The sequence below is a fragment of the Nerophis ophidion genome, linkage group LG29, assembly GCF_033978795.1.
Source record: "Nerophis ophidion isolate RoL-2023_Sa linkage group LG29, RoL_Noph_v1.0, whole genome shotgun sequence".
Classification (NCBI taxonomy): domain Eukaryota; kingdom Metazoa; phylum Chordata; class Actinopteri; order Syngnathiformes; family Syngnathidae; genus Nerophis; species Nerophis ophidion.
This window is the reverse complement of record NC_084639.1, coordinates 26,277,692-26,292,585: the sequence shown is the minus strand read 5'-3', so window position 1 is coordinate 26,292,585 and position 14,894 is coordinate 26,277,692. Positions and strand designations below refer to the sequence as shown.

The window sequence follows — 14,894 nt, the reverse complement described above, 5'->3', positions numbered from 1 at the left end:
TATATATATATATATATATATATATATACACATATATATATATATATTCAAAAATATAAATATATATACAAAGTTTGTACAGAGTATATTTGAAAGCGTAAAAAAAAAACCTGCAACAAGGGGGCCCTTCTGCTAATTTAGCTCTTTACATCATTAGCTTGATCTTGATTGATTAATTGATACTTTTATTAGTAGATTGCACAGTACAGTACATATTCCGTACAATTGACCACTAAATGGTAACACCCCAATAAGTTTTTCAACTCGTTTAAGTCGGGGTCCACGTTAATCAATTCATGGTAATCTTAATCCACTTGGCTCAAATTTGAGTTTCAAACCACACATATTGCTAACAAGTATCTCCCCGGTTAACAATAAAATAAACCAAAAAGTTGTTGGTAATAAAATTCATTGCGATGTTGGTATTGGGTTGAATATTAAACCTAATTCAATGTAGTATTTTGTATTGTCCGCTAGATGGCGACAATGCATTGATTAACATGGACCCCGACTTAAACAAGTTGAAAAACTTATTGGGGTGTTACCATTTAGTGGTCAATTGTACGGAATATGTACTGTACTGTGCAATCTACTAATAAAAGTTGCAATCAATCAATCAAAAGCATTTAAAAGTGTATTTCCTAATGAACTTGCTCTCCCTGGGTGTTTTGTTTGCAGAACCAACACAGGTGTGGCAAATAATGGTGACGTCACTCATGCCAATTTGCAACATTCGTTTTTAAAACCTCTTATTTCCAACTTTATTATCATTTAGTTTCATTCAATTAGACATTTACCGAAAGAAGAGACTCATAGCGCTTGAATATAAAAACGTGTCAGCAGCTAATACACACTTCCGGTTACCTGAAATGTTTGATGATTAAAACTTTGAATTCAAACAATTAAATAACTTACCTGTCAGTTGGTTTGTTTGTGTGCCTTTCTTCCACTCCGATGATAATAATTGGGTTTTTTTTGTCATTATGTTATTTGTTGTGGGGTTTTGTCAGGACAAGAAAGCATATTTTGTTTGGCGTGCGTTCTAAACGGAGCCGACATCCCAGCATGCATCGCGGGTTAAAATAAAACAAAAAAAAAACGTATTAATTAAAGGTAGAAAATAAAAAATATATATATTTAAAACAAAACTGTATTTTGATGAATCAACACCAAACAATCATTTATTTTAAACGTTAAGCACCCAAATTTTGTGTCTTAACTTGAAGCAATTGATCTCCATATCGATACTTTCTACACAAGGTCGATACTGGCGTGATTACATCGATTTTTCAGGTGTTTGTTTTTTTAACAAGTAACAATTTTTTTATTTTATTTTTTTGCTGTGCGATGACATTCTTTTCTAATCTTATAATCATACTTTTATACTATTATTTTCTTATTATGGTATATCATGAAAACTTAAGGAATACGTAGGAAAACTGCAGGATTTTGGGAATGATTTTAATGAAAGCCAGTATTTTGTTGACTTTGTTTTGCTAAAAAAAAAAAATTATGTAATAAAAGGAAATAATTGCTTTATTTTGTTTTATATTGTAACATGATCTAAAATGTTTTTCCTCTATTAAACTGTTGACAAAAATGTTGAAAACAATAATAATTACAAATAATTTGCCCACAATCTTAGTGATAGTGATGTAAAGTCTCTGTGTTTATTAATTATAGATCATGAGCAACAAAAGAAAGGCAAAATCATAGATCCATTTTTTTAATTTTCAAAAATATCCGGTGAAAAAGTAACAACACTTGTTTACATGGTATCAGTTTTATTCCATACTAACATTTTCAGTATCGCCCGATATCGTTTGTTTGCATTACATCATTACAACTCTAGAGGGAGCCCTTGTGAAATAAGCACATTGGATTTAAAACATGATTGATTTGTGCTTTAGCAGAAAGAAAGAGGAAATAAAGAGTACAGGAAGCGTGTGTCAGTTTCCCGTGTTTGTGTTATTTTGGAAAACAATATATTGCAAAAGCAAAGAAGCACAAATAACACCAAGAAGGATGCATTATACTTTTAAATCATTACAGCAAAATGGAACATTTTATTATTTTGCAAGCATGTTTGCAGTCTAACTCGTCTTCCCCAACACATCGAGAGGGATTTTATTTTGACATGAATAAAAATGCGTCTCATTTAGGGGTCAGTTTAGCGCCGCCCTACTGGCTACCTGAAGCGTTTTTTTTTAAAGGGTTGGAAATGGAAAAAAATTGGGGACTAGTATGTTTTCTTGTTTGAGGACAAATATGACAAAAACCTTCCCAATGATTAGAAAGCCCATTGTTTAATGTTTAACATGAGAATTTGGTGAACATTGTTTTGTCCTACTAATTTTGACGGTTCTTGAACTCACCATGGTGTGGACTGTTGCGCAACAGTTTGTGAACTTTAAAGTTAAAGTTCGAATGTTTGTCACGTTGAAATTTGACTCATCCCCTTGTTCACCCCCCTGTGGGGTGAGGGGAGCAGTGAGCAGCAGCGTTGGCCACGCCCGGGAATCATTTTTGGTGATTCAACCCCCGATTCCAAGCCTTGATGCTGAGTGCCAAGCAGGGAAGTAATGGCTCCCATTTTTATAGTCTTTGGTATGACTCGGCGGGGTTTGAACTTTGAACTCACAACCCACCCATCTCAGGGCGGACACTCTAACCACTAGGCCACTGAGTAGGTTAGAATCCACTTCCACTCCTTCTTTGTCTTTTTTGTCCACCAAAAGTTTTATGCTGTACGTGAATGCACAACGGTGCTCTTTGTTGATGTTATTGACTTGTTGGACTTCTAATCAGGCTAGCTGTATGTACATATTGCATCGTTATACCTCATTTGCAGCTATATTTGATATCCTTTACTTGTATCCTTTTTGTATATAATTTAGTTTTGCATGTTTCATGACACATTATCTGTATGTAATATTGATTGCATTTCTCATAATTGTTTGTGTGCCATGTTGTTATAAACAACATCTATACCTCTGGCCATTTCCAGGAGTTATCTCACCTTCTGAGTAGTCTCTGATTTACTAATGGTGTCTAATGTTGTACAAATGTGTAGAATAAATATTACATTTCAACATTTCTGTCAACGAAGATTTGCTTCACCCTGCGACACAGTCATTTTGATAGTAGGCTAATATAGACACTTACATCATGTTGTCTTCATTATAACACGTATATAAGGCTTTTACAGTCATTTTGATAGTAGGCTAACATAGCTAATATAGACACTTACATCATGTGTTGCCTTCATTATAACACTTATATAAGACTTTTAAAGTCATTTTGATAGTAGGCTAACATAGCTAATATAGACACTTGCATCATGTGTTGCCTTCATTATAACACTTATATACGGCTTTTAAAGTCATTTTGATAGAAGGCTAATATAGACACTTACATCATGTGTTGTCTTCATTATAACACTTATAAAAGACTTTTAAAGTCATTTTGATAGTAGGCTAATATAGACACTTACATCATGTGTTGTCTTCATTATAACACTTATATAAGACTTTTAAAGTCATTTTGATAGTAGGCTAATATAGCTAATATAGACACTTGCATCATGTGTTGCCTTCATTATAACACTTATATAAGACTTTTAAAGTCATTTTGATAGTAGGCTAACATAGCTAATATAGACACTTGCATCATGTGTTGCCTTCATTATAACACTTATATATGGCTTTTAAAGTCATTTTGATAGTAGGCTAACATAGCTAATATAGACACTTACATCATGTGTTGCCTTCATTATAACACTTATATTAGACTTTTGAAGTCATTTTGATAGTAGGCTAATATAGACACTTAGATCATGTGTTGCCTTCATTATAACACTTATATAAGACTTTTAAAGTCATTTTGATAGTAGGCTAATATAGCGATGGTAGACACTTACATCATGTGTTGTCTTCATTATAACACTTATATAAGACTTTTAAAGTCATTTTGATAGTAGGCTAACACAGACACATCATGTGTTGCCTTCATTATAACACTTATATAAGACTTTTAAAGTCATGTTGATAGTAGGCTAACATAGACACATCATGTGTTGTCTTCATTATAACACTTATATAAAACTTTTAAAGTCATTTTGATAGTAGGCTAATATAGACACTTACATCATGTGTTGGATTCATTATAACAGTTATACACGGCTTTTAATATTTTTGCGGCTCCAGACAGATTTTTTATTTTTTTTTGGTCCAATATGGTTCTTTCAACATGTTGGGTCGCCGACCCCTGGTGTAATCAAAGACCCAAAAGGGCCGTGGTCACTGTTCAACACCACGCCCATTCCAGCATTAGATACCTTTTGACCTGCACCCTGCCTCCCGCTGTTCCCGACATCTCCAAAGCAATTAACGACAGGCTGCCACCTACTGATATGGAAGAGTATTACGGTCCTATTTTGGTGGCTTTTCCTGTTTTGTTGGTACTTTCCTGAAGCAGTTTTCTGTCTTCCTTGAACGCTATTCCCCGCACATGCTTTGTTTTAGCAATCAAAACTATTTAAGTTGTTGCTACTCTTCATTGTGGGGACATTGATTGTCATGTCGTGTTTGGATGTACATTGTTGATGCCATCTTTGCTCCACAGTAAGTCTTTGCTGTCGTCCAGCATTCTGTGTTCGTTTATTTTGTAGTAAGTTCAGTTTTAGTTCCGTTCTGCATAGCCTTCCCTAAGCTTTAATGCCTTTTCTTCGGGGCACTCACCTTTTGTTTATTTTTGGTTTAAGCGTTAGACACCTTTGTACCTGCACAATGCCTCCCGCTGTTTCCGACATCGACAAAGGAATTAGCTACCGGCTGCCACCTACTGATATGGAAGAGTATTACGCTCGAATTTTGGTGGCTTTTCCTGCTTTGTTGGTATTTTCCTGTAGCAGTTTCATGTCTTCCTTGAACGCTATTCCCCGCACATGCTTTGTTTTTGCCATTAAGACTAAGTTGTTGCTACTCTTCATTGCGGATTATCATGTCGTGTTTGGATGTACATTGAGGAAGCCATCTTTGTTCCACAGTAAGTCTTTGCTGTCGTCCAGCATTCCAATTTCTTTTACTTTGAAGTCAGTTCAGTTTTAGTTCCGTTCTGCATAGCCTTCCCTAAACTTCAACGCCTTTTCTTCGGGGCACTCACCTTTTGTTTATTTTTGGTTTAAGCATTAGACATATTTTTACCGGCTGCTGTTTCAGACATCTACAAAGCAATTAGCCACCAGCTGCCACCTACTGATATGGAAGAGTATTACACGGTTACTCTGCCCAGCTCTAGACAGCACCGACACATTATTTGCAGACTATAATTACTGGTTTGCAAACACATATTTTTAACCCAAACAGGTGAAATTACATCATCTCACAGTGGTGGAAAAACACAGTTTTGGACAAACAAGATACTTAGTCACTGACACGCCTCAAAATTAAGAACTTTATTGACAGGTGAGCAAAAAAACAACACTGGACAGACAAACAAAAGTTCACTTATTTCATCTTTTATATGTTTTTTTCTTTTTTTTAAAAGTCAAGTAAACACTTGTGGCAGAGTTTTTGATCATGTGATTTAGACTACGAGGGTCATTTTTTTTAGTCGCGATGGCTTTGTCACGGTGGTGTTGCTTCCTTCCATTGGGTTATTTTAGCTTTTCACATTAGGTTTAAGTGCAAACATCCACCTTTCATCCCTGCCATCTTGTCTTCATACAAGATTCATACCCCGACTCATCCTCACACGTTTTCTCCCTTTTAATTGTGTGCTCTACTTGATCTTCTTGGCGGCGGCGGCGGGTGCTTTGGACGTGCCGACGTAGGCCCCGAGGAAGAACTGGATGAAGAGCACGAAGTAGCTGAGGTACATGAGCGAGGACCACACGATGTTGTGCATGTGCGACGGGCACTCCTGGCCCCGCTGCATCCAGGAGTACACCAGGTAGTTGACCACGCAGCCCATCAGCATCTGGGTGATCTGCGTCAGCGTGATGAACATGGCGAAGTTGCGCGACACCTTGAAGCCGGCCGCCCGCAGCGCGTAGTAAGAGTACATGACGGCGTGCACCAGGTAGTTCATGGTCATGAACCAGCCGCCGCCGGCCACCATGTCCTTGTAGGAGTACCAGGAGTAGAGCAGCACCGTGATGTGGTGATACCAGTGCAGGAAGATCAGCTTCTGCTTCCTCAGCACGATGAACAGCGTGTCACCTGCGCCACAACACAACCATCACAATCATTAAAAGAAAATGGAGGTTTTTAAGAAGACAGTTAAACACGAGCTCATTTTTCGACACATTCCCCCATGGAAGTTACATTTTGGGCCTGATACACTAAGACATGGGTGTCAAACTCTGGCCCGCCGTGTAATTAGGGTCCTTGGCCAAGGACCTTATTGAAACTGCTGTGTTTTATTATTATTCCGCACCTACACGCTGTAATTTGACCCCCTTAACATGCTTCAAAACTCACCAAATTTGACACACACGTCAGTATAGCAAACCTTCCCAACATATTAAGCAACCAATCCCCCGAAATGAAAATTGCGCTCTAGCGCCCCCTAGGAAGAAATTACAGACAAAACTGCATGTAACTTCTATTAGGAATGTCATAACGACATGAAACAAAAACTCCTATGTCGGTCTGACTTAAACCCAATTATCATACACTCACTTCTTTGGCAAAAATCTACAGGAAGTTGGCAAAAACCCCTTCAAAATAAAATTTTCGCAAAAAATGCAATTTTTGCCTCTTTGCGCTGTAATTTGACCCCTTTAAAATGCTTCAAAAGTCACCAAACTTGGCGCACACATAGGGACTGGCGAATATTGCGGTCTAATGAAAAAACGAAACCCCAAAACTCAAAATTGCGCTCTAGCGCTATTTTTTTAAAATAAAACACTGAAAAAACTGCTCCTAGGAAGAAAACACAGACAAAACTGCTTGTAACTTCCGGTAAGAATGTCGGAGAGACATGAAACAAAAACCTCTATGTAGGTCTCGCTTAGACCTACATTTCAAATATTGACAACCCCCAACAAAAATCAACAGGAAGTTTGCAATCCCCCGTTCAAAACAAAGGTTTTGTAAAAACCGGTCACCTTTCTTCAAACATTATCTCCTCTTGAGTGCGTTTGTTGTTTTGGCTTCAAACTCGCACAGGAGAGGGATTGAACCCTTCTGATTAAAAGTATAGAACAGAGTTTTGATAAGTTCTCAGGTTTTGATTTTACGCGCCAAAGACCCCTGTGCAAAGTCTCCTAAAAAATGTCATTTTTGCCTCTTTGAGCTGTTATTTGACCCCCTTAAAATGCTTCTAAACTCACCAAACTTGACACACACATCAGGTCTGGCAAAAATTGCGATCTGATGAAAAAACCTAACCTCAAAACTCAAAATTGCGCTTTACCGCCCCCCTAGGAATACAACACGGACAAACTGCTCCTAGGAAGAAAACACAGACAAAACTGCTTGTAACTTTCGGTAGGAAAGTCAGAGAGACATGAAACAAAAAACACTATGTAGGTCTCACTTAGACCTACATTTTAATAATTAACATACTTTCGCAAAAATCAACAGGAAGTTTGATATTTTCACTTCAATACAACAACTGCATTACTTTCACAATGCATTAGATTCTCAAAATAGTGGCTCCAAGACGTCTTCTAACGCTTATCCGGCCGTGGGTCTCGGGGGCAGCAGCCAAAGGCGGACCCGACCAACGCTGCTTGCAGCTTTAATTTCATTTGGCCCTTCAGGAAATATCAAATTAACATTAGAGCTGGCCCGCCGCTGTAACACCGCATTCACCACTAATACTCATACTCGTCAACCCTCCCGATTTTCCCGGGAGACTCCCGAAGTTCAGTGCCCCTCCCGAATTTCTCCTGATTTCCACCCGAACAATAATACTGGGGGCAGGCCGTAAGAGCACTGCCTTTGGCGTTCTCTACATGTCGTTACGTCCGCTTTTCCTCCATACAAACAGCGTGCCGGCCCACTCACATAATATATGCGGCTCATACACACACACAAGTGTATGCAAGGCATACTTGGTCAACAGCCATACAGGTCACACTGAGGGTGGCCGTATAAACAACTTTAAAGGGCAACATATCACAATTTCAAAAGGGTTAAAAACAATAAAAATCAGTTTCCAGTGGCTTGTTGTATTTTTTGAAATAATTTTTTCAAAATTTTACCGGTCTCGGAATATCCCTAAATAAAGCTTTAATGTGCCTTATTTTCGGCTCTCTGCGAAGACACTGGCCATTTCCCTGTGACATCACACAGTGCTGCCAATGTAAACAAACAATGGGAATACCACAGCAAGATATAGTGACATTAGCTCGGATTCAAACTCGGATTTCAGCGATTTAAGCGATTCAACAGATTACGCATGTATTGAAACGGAAGGTTGGAGTATGAAAATATTGAAGAAGAAACTGAAGCTATTGAGCGAATAGCTATTGACGCTATTCATAGCCATAGCATGGCCGAATAGCTGCGTTAGCATCGCCGGTAAAATGTGCGGACCAAACGATCAGGACTTTCGCATCTTTTAACACTGGAGCAACTTAAATCCGTCGATTGGTAAGTGTTTGTTTCACATTAAATGTGGGTGGAAGGAAACGTAATATAGTTGCAAATGCATCTACAGGTTATCCATACATCTCTGTTCAATGTCTGCTTTAGCACCGCCGGTGAATAGCATGTTAGCATCGATTAGCGTAGCATGTTAGCATCGATTAGCTGGCAGTCAACAGCAACAAAACTCACCTTTGTGATTTCGTTGACTATCGTTGCAAATGCATCTGCAGGTTATCCATACATCTCTGTGCCATGTCTGCCTTAGCATCGCCGGTCAAATGTGAAGACACTGGCACATTCAATGGGGGTCTGGTGGCGGACACTTTGGCATCTTCGGGCCAGTGGTGCAACTTGAATCCCTCCCTGTTAGTGTTGTTACACCCTCCGACAACACACCGACGAGGCATGATGTCTCCAAGGTTCCAAAAAATAAGTCAAAAAAACGGAAAATAACAGAACTGAGACCCGGTGTTCGTAATGTGTTGAAAATGAAAATGGTGGGTATGTTACCTCGGCGACGTCACATTCTGACGTCATCGCCTCCAGCGCGATTAACAGAAAGGCGTTTAATTCGCCAAAATTCACCCATTTAGAGTTCGGAAATCGGTTAAAAAAATAGATGGTCTTTTTTCTGCACCATCAAGGTATATATTGACGCTTACATAGGTCTGCTGATAGTGTTCCCCTTTAACACCGTTACAAATATACGCCACACTGTGAACCCACAGCAAACAAGAATGACAAACACATTTCGGGGGAACATCCGCAGCGTAACACAACATAAACACAACCGAACAAATACCCAGAACCCCTTGCATCACTAACTCTTCCTGGATGCTACAATATACACCCCCGCTACCACCAAACCCCACCCCAACTCCAACCCGCCGCCGAAAAGAGGCATTCAATTTGTATTTTTATTTTATTTGATATGCCATCGATATTTTTTAATTATTATTATTTAAAACTCGATTTTGCATGTCACTATAAAGTTATATAAGCCTTGCTTGGTCAATATTCAATGCAAAACTTGTTTGGGTCACTATTAAGGGGCGGCATAGCTTGGTTGGTAGAGTGGCCGTGCCAGCAACTTGAGGGTTGCAGGTTCAATTCCCGCTCGTGCCATCCTAGTTACTGCCGTTGTGTCCTTGGGCAAGACGCTTTACCCACCTGCTCCCAGTGCCACCCACACTGGTTTAAATGTAACTTAGATATTGGGTGTCACTTTGTAAAGCGCTTTGAGTCACTTGAGAAAAGCGCTAAATAAATATAATTCACTTCACTAATTTGCTCAACCTCGGCCCGCGGCTTCGTTCAGTTTTAAACTTTGGGCCACTCTGTATTTGAGTTTGACACCCCTGCACTAAGACAAAAACCGCACGATAAACATGAAGAGTACAACAACAACAACAACAACAAGATTTTCAGATTAATTGCGATTTTTAATCGAATAAAAAAAAATCTATATTTGGATTTTTTATTTATTTTACAATTTATTATGTTAACTATTTTCAAACTGTGCTGTCCAGCTACTCAGGCAAATCCTATTGTTAATGTAGACGATAGGGCTGGGCGATATATCGATATACGCGACATATCGCGGGTTTGTGTCTGTGCGATATAGGAAATGACTATATGGAGATATTGGAGTATACATTCTCACACAGTTGCTTTTAGCTGCTGGCATTACACTACAGGCTCTTCTCACTCATTCTTGTCTCTCCTTCTCACAGAGAGTAAGCGCACCTTCTTACACACGTCACATATTGTCACGTCATACGTCACATACGAATACGCCCTCACGGAGCAGAAAGGTAGCAGATTGGGTAACGTTAGCTGTGATGCTAGCAGAGCCGTGCGAGTGGTAATACGAGAGAAAGGAGGTGCGAATAAAGGAAGAATTAATTCCCAAGAAAAACAGCAGGGGGTCCATCCTCTGGCGGTGGTTCGGCTTCAAGCGGATGTCGAGTAGACAACCGTAATTTGTCAAGTGTGGGGCACAAGTGTTGCTACCAAAAGTAGAATTACTGCTAATATGTAGCATCATTTGAAAAGTCACCTGCTAATAACTGTTTAATAAATACACTTTTGGTCAATTGACTTAGTTGTGATTTCCCTCTCTGCATGAAAGTTTAAAAGTAGCATATATTAATGCAGTATGAAGAAGAATGTTTCAATGTAGACACACAGAATCATCATACTGCTGTGATTATATGCATCAAGTGTTCATTCAAGGCTAAGGCAAAATATGGAGATATACATGGTGTATCGTGACATGGCCTAAAAATATCGAGATATTAAAAAAAGGCCATATCGCCCAGCTCTAGTAGATGATCATATCCATCCATCATCTTCCGCTTATCCGAGGTCGGGTCGCGGGGGCAACAGCCTAAGCAGGGAAACCCAGACTTCCCTCTCCCCAGCCACTTCGTCTAGCTCTTCCCGGGGGATCCCGAGGCGTTCCCAGGCCAGCAGGGAGACATAGTCTTCCCAACGTGTCCTGGGTCTTCCCCGTGGCCTCCTACCGGTTGGACGTGCCCTAAACACCTCCCTAGGGAGGCGTTCGGGTGGCATCCTGACCAGATGCCCGAACCACCTCATCTGGCTCCTCTCGATGTGAAGGAGCAGCGGCTTTACTTTGAGTTCCTCCCGGATGGCAGAGCTTCTCACCCTATCTCTAAGGGAGAGACCCTGCCACACGGCGGAGGAAACTCATTTCGGCCGCTTGTACCCGTGATCATATCTGCTGTACATATTTGCCGTCATTTCCGGACTATAAGGCGCACTTAAAATCCTTTTTTTCCCTCAAAACACAAGAGTGCGCTGTAAAACACGACAGTGCGCCTAATGTAAGGAATATGTTTGGTTGAGCTTATCCCCCTTTTATTTGGTACATGGTGTAATAATGAGTGTGACCAGTGGATGGCGGTCAAACCTAAGAAGTACGTTAAGACTCCACTGTGATGGCAATATTATAACATAATTTTGGGGCGGCATAGCTTGGTTGGTAGAGTGGCCGTGTCAGCAACTTGAGGGTTGCAGGTTCGATTCCCAATTGTGCCATCCTATTTACTGCCATTGTGTCCTTGGGCAAGACACTTTACCCACCTGCTCCCAGTGCCACCCACACTGGTTTAAATGTAACTTAGATATTGGGTGTCACTATGTAAAGCTCTTTGAGTCACTTGAGAAAAGCGCTATATAAATATAATTCACTTCACTTCACACTTCACAATATGTCTCAAGTAAACGACACCAACATTTTATATGTTCCATTGAAAATATGAGAAATTACACACGGCGCTGAAAAATCTATCATGTTTTCGTACGACATTAGTAAGCTATGAAGCCACACTGCTTGATGTGCTATAACATAGGAGTATTATTATGGTGTGTGTATAAGGTAAGACATATTCTGCCGTTTTGTTTTGCAATATTATGCAAAAAGCAACTTTTCTTACCTTCCGGCACCTGCTGATGTATATTTGGGATTTGCATAAAACCTGAAAAATTGTGTGAGTCTGCCTTTGTAGTCCGTGCCGACCACATAGTAAATAATCTTCTTTTTCTCTATCTTCTTGTTATGGGACAGTCATCCTCCACTGTTCTATAAGTTCTTACTTTTATATGTCAGTAAACTCGCCATGAAAGCGCTAAAACATACTGGTGTAGTGAGTATACATTATTCACCCAAGGAACTTTAGTTATTAGAGAGTTCCGGTCGGACGGTTTTTCCCGGGACACATTTCCGGTGTTGTTTTCGTTGAGGAGATGCTGCTCCGTTATAGATTGAAGTAAAGTCTGAATGTCAATAAAACAATTAGAGCCATCTTTTGACACGTCTTTCGCTCCCGTCCTTGCACGCTACACCGCTACAACAAAGATGACGGGGAGAAGATGCTGTCGAAGGTGAGCCACGTAAATAAGACCGCCCACAAAACGGCGCATCCAGAAGGTACTTTCAGAAAGTGACTTGAAGATGATGTGTAAAACATCATCCATGCAACATTTTGAGCAAAGAACCAGCATTACATGTTATGTAGACCACAAATAAGTCTTTTACACTTGGAAAAACATAAATAAAAATATGACTCCTTTAATGTGCCCTATAATCCGGTGTGCCTTATAAATGAAAAAAGATCAAAAATAGACCATTCATCAGCAGTGCGCCTTGTAATCTGGTGCGCTCTATGGTCCGGAATATACGGTAGTTACCTCAAGGAAAAATACTAATTAACATCAAGCATTGTGTGTGGTCGTTACAGTAAGAATTTGTGGAAAATTTGAATTGCAGAAAAAGTAGCATAGAAATCCAGTCAGGGTTATGCATCGTAAAATGGTGCGAGGTCATCATATGTAGTCCATAATGTTGCCTCACTTTGATAAGAACTTTCCTCAGGTACATTTTACACAGCAACAGATAAAATGTACACTGGCAGTTGACACAATTCTCTTGGTTCGAAAATACAACGAGGCCAACAAAAGGCAGTTTTGAACTAAAGACAGCTAAAAACGATGTTTACCTGACAAACATATTTAAGTGTGGTTGCAGACTCCCTTCAATATTATTTCATACCTTTTAAGTAGAATGGACAAACAAGTTTCCCCTATATTGAAGCTATTCTCATAAACATCTGATTTATAACACCAAAAGATTTACAAAGTTTGCGAGTAAATAGATATGATCGAAATAGTATCAAAGAGATTCCCGAGCCATTTTAAGAAGATAATGAGTGAGCCGATCACGTGATCTGTGTCGTATAGATGGCAACCACAGATCTCTTCCACATCAACAACAATGCAAATCATGTAGACTTTGTGAGAGCCAACACGATTACCTTGGGGAAAAATGGAAATTCAGAACCGTATATTTTGTTGGCCTGAGAATTAGGTGGGTCATCTACAAGTTTTGGAGACTGTGTATAGCTCGGTTGGTAGAGCGGCCATGCCAGCAACTTGAGGGTTGCAGGTTTGATCCCCGCTTCCGCCATCCTTGTCACTGCCATTGTGTCCTTGGGCAAGACACTTTACCCACCTGCTCCCAGTGCCACCCACACTGGTTTACATGTAACTTAGATATTGGGTTTCACTATGTAAAGCGCTTTGAGTCACTAGAGAAAAAGCGCTATATAAATATTCACTTCACTTCACTGTGCGCTAAGCAGATCCAGCTTTAGTAAAACACGAAGCACCATGTAGCAATATTGCTAAGTGCTAAACAAGAAATACAAACATGATAAAACGATCGCTCACTGCACAATGTCTGCTCTCACTGCAATGATGACTGATAGGATGTTCGTATCTTTCACACTAAGGGTTAAAAAGAAACGATGCTGCCTGCGGAGACCGTCTTCGGTTTTGTGTCTTTGTCTCCATCGCCAGGTATGACTTGAATGTCACAGATGAACAACTTGTAGATTTATGACCAAATCTTGGATGGTCTTTTATGACTCAATCATTAGCAATAGCCAGATAGCAACAATGCAACTGCTTTCATGCTTTGGCTTCTCGTGTCTTTCCTAGGCCTTGGAAATATAAATATTTTTTTCAATCAATTTGAGTTTTATGTTGCAGACGATTTGAAAAATTAAAAAAAATTTTTTTTTTAATCTCCTTTTGCATTATTTTTGCCCTCGCCCGCCCCCTTACTTCCTTAGCGGACATTCAAAACATGGCTAACACTAACAAGAGTGTGACGTTTGTTCGAAAGGAAAGAAAAGTGTTGTCTGTACTTTGGTTTTGCGGCAATCGGCATGGTCAGGAGATTTATTTTTAAGCCGTATTGCCTAGGCCTAGTCTCTGCTAACATTATTTTCAGGTGTTGAAAGTGCAAATTTGCAAACAACAATGCTTTGAACAGGATAATAGAAGGAGCAATGTCACAGCCACTAAGCGTAGCATGTTTGCCTTGTCTAGACAATATAACCATAATAGAACATGTTATGTTAAACGCGCCCTATAATCCGGTGCGTCTTTTCTAGGAAAATGAACCTGAATAGACCCGCTGTGCGCCTTTATTAGGTTCACATTTGAAGTTGAATTGCGAAAACGAATGGCCTTTTACACGATTGAGTTGTCTGAACGTGCGACCAAGTCGGACGAGGTTCACTGTGTATCACACGATCGCCTTGGCAATGGAGTCAAATGTAAACAGCAGCAGACAGTTGTGTAATGATATCGATACGGGACTATTTACGTGATCCAATATTGACATTGTGCAAGTGTCGCGTCTCCAGCCTGCTGACTCAACCTGAACTGCTGCATTATCATCATCATCATCATCATCGCAGACCT

General features: G+C 39.8%; 1 protein-coding gene and 1 long non-coding RNA gene across 4 annotated transcripts in view; both read right to left on the bottom strand.

Annotated features, from left to right (window-relative positions):
* The window catches only part of LOC133545994 (uncharacterized), a 49,485-nt gene extending 48,247 nt beyond the window's left edge, over positions 1–1,238 (bottom strand). For all 3 annotated transcript variants that reach the window (XR_009804957.1, XR_009804955.1, XR_009804956.1), the window contains exon 1: positions 916–1,238. This is a non-coding gene — a long non-coding RNA (uncharacterized LOC133545994). The remainder of the gene's footprint in view (positions 1–915) is intronic.
* Positions 1,239–5,440: 4,202 nt separating this feature from the next.
* The window catches only part of elovl6 (ELOVL fatty acid elongase 6), a 43,052-nt gene continuing 33,598 nt past the window's right edge, over positions 5,441–14,894 (bottom strand). Inside the window, exon 4 of the mRNA XM_061891719.1 lies at positions 5,441–6,221. Coding sequence (XP_061747703.1) covers positions 5,782–6,221 — 440 coding nt within the window. The 3' untranslated portion in view covers positions 5,441–5,781. The remainder of the gene's footprint in view (positions 6,222–14,894) is intronic.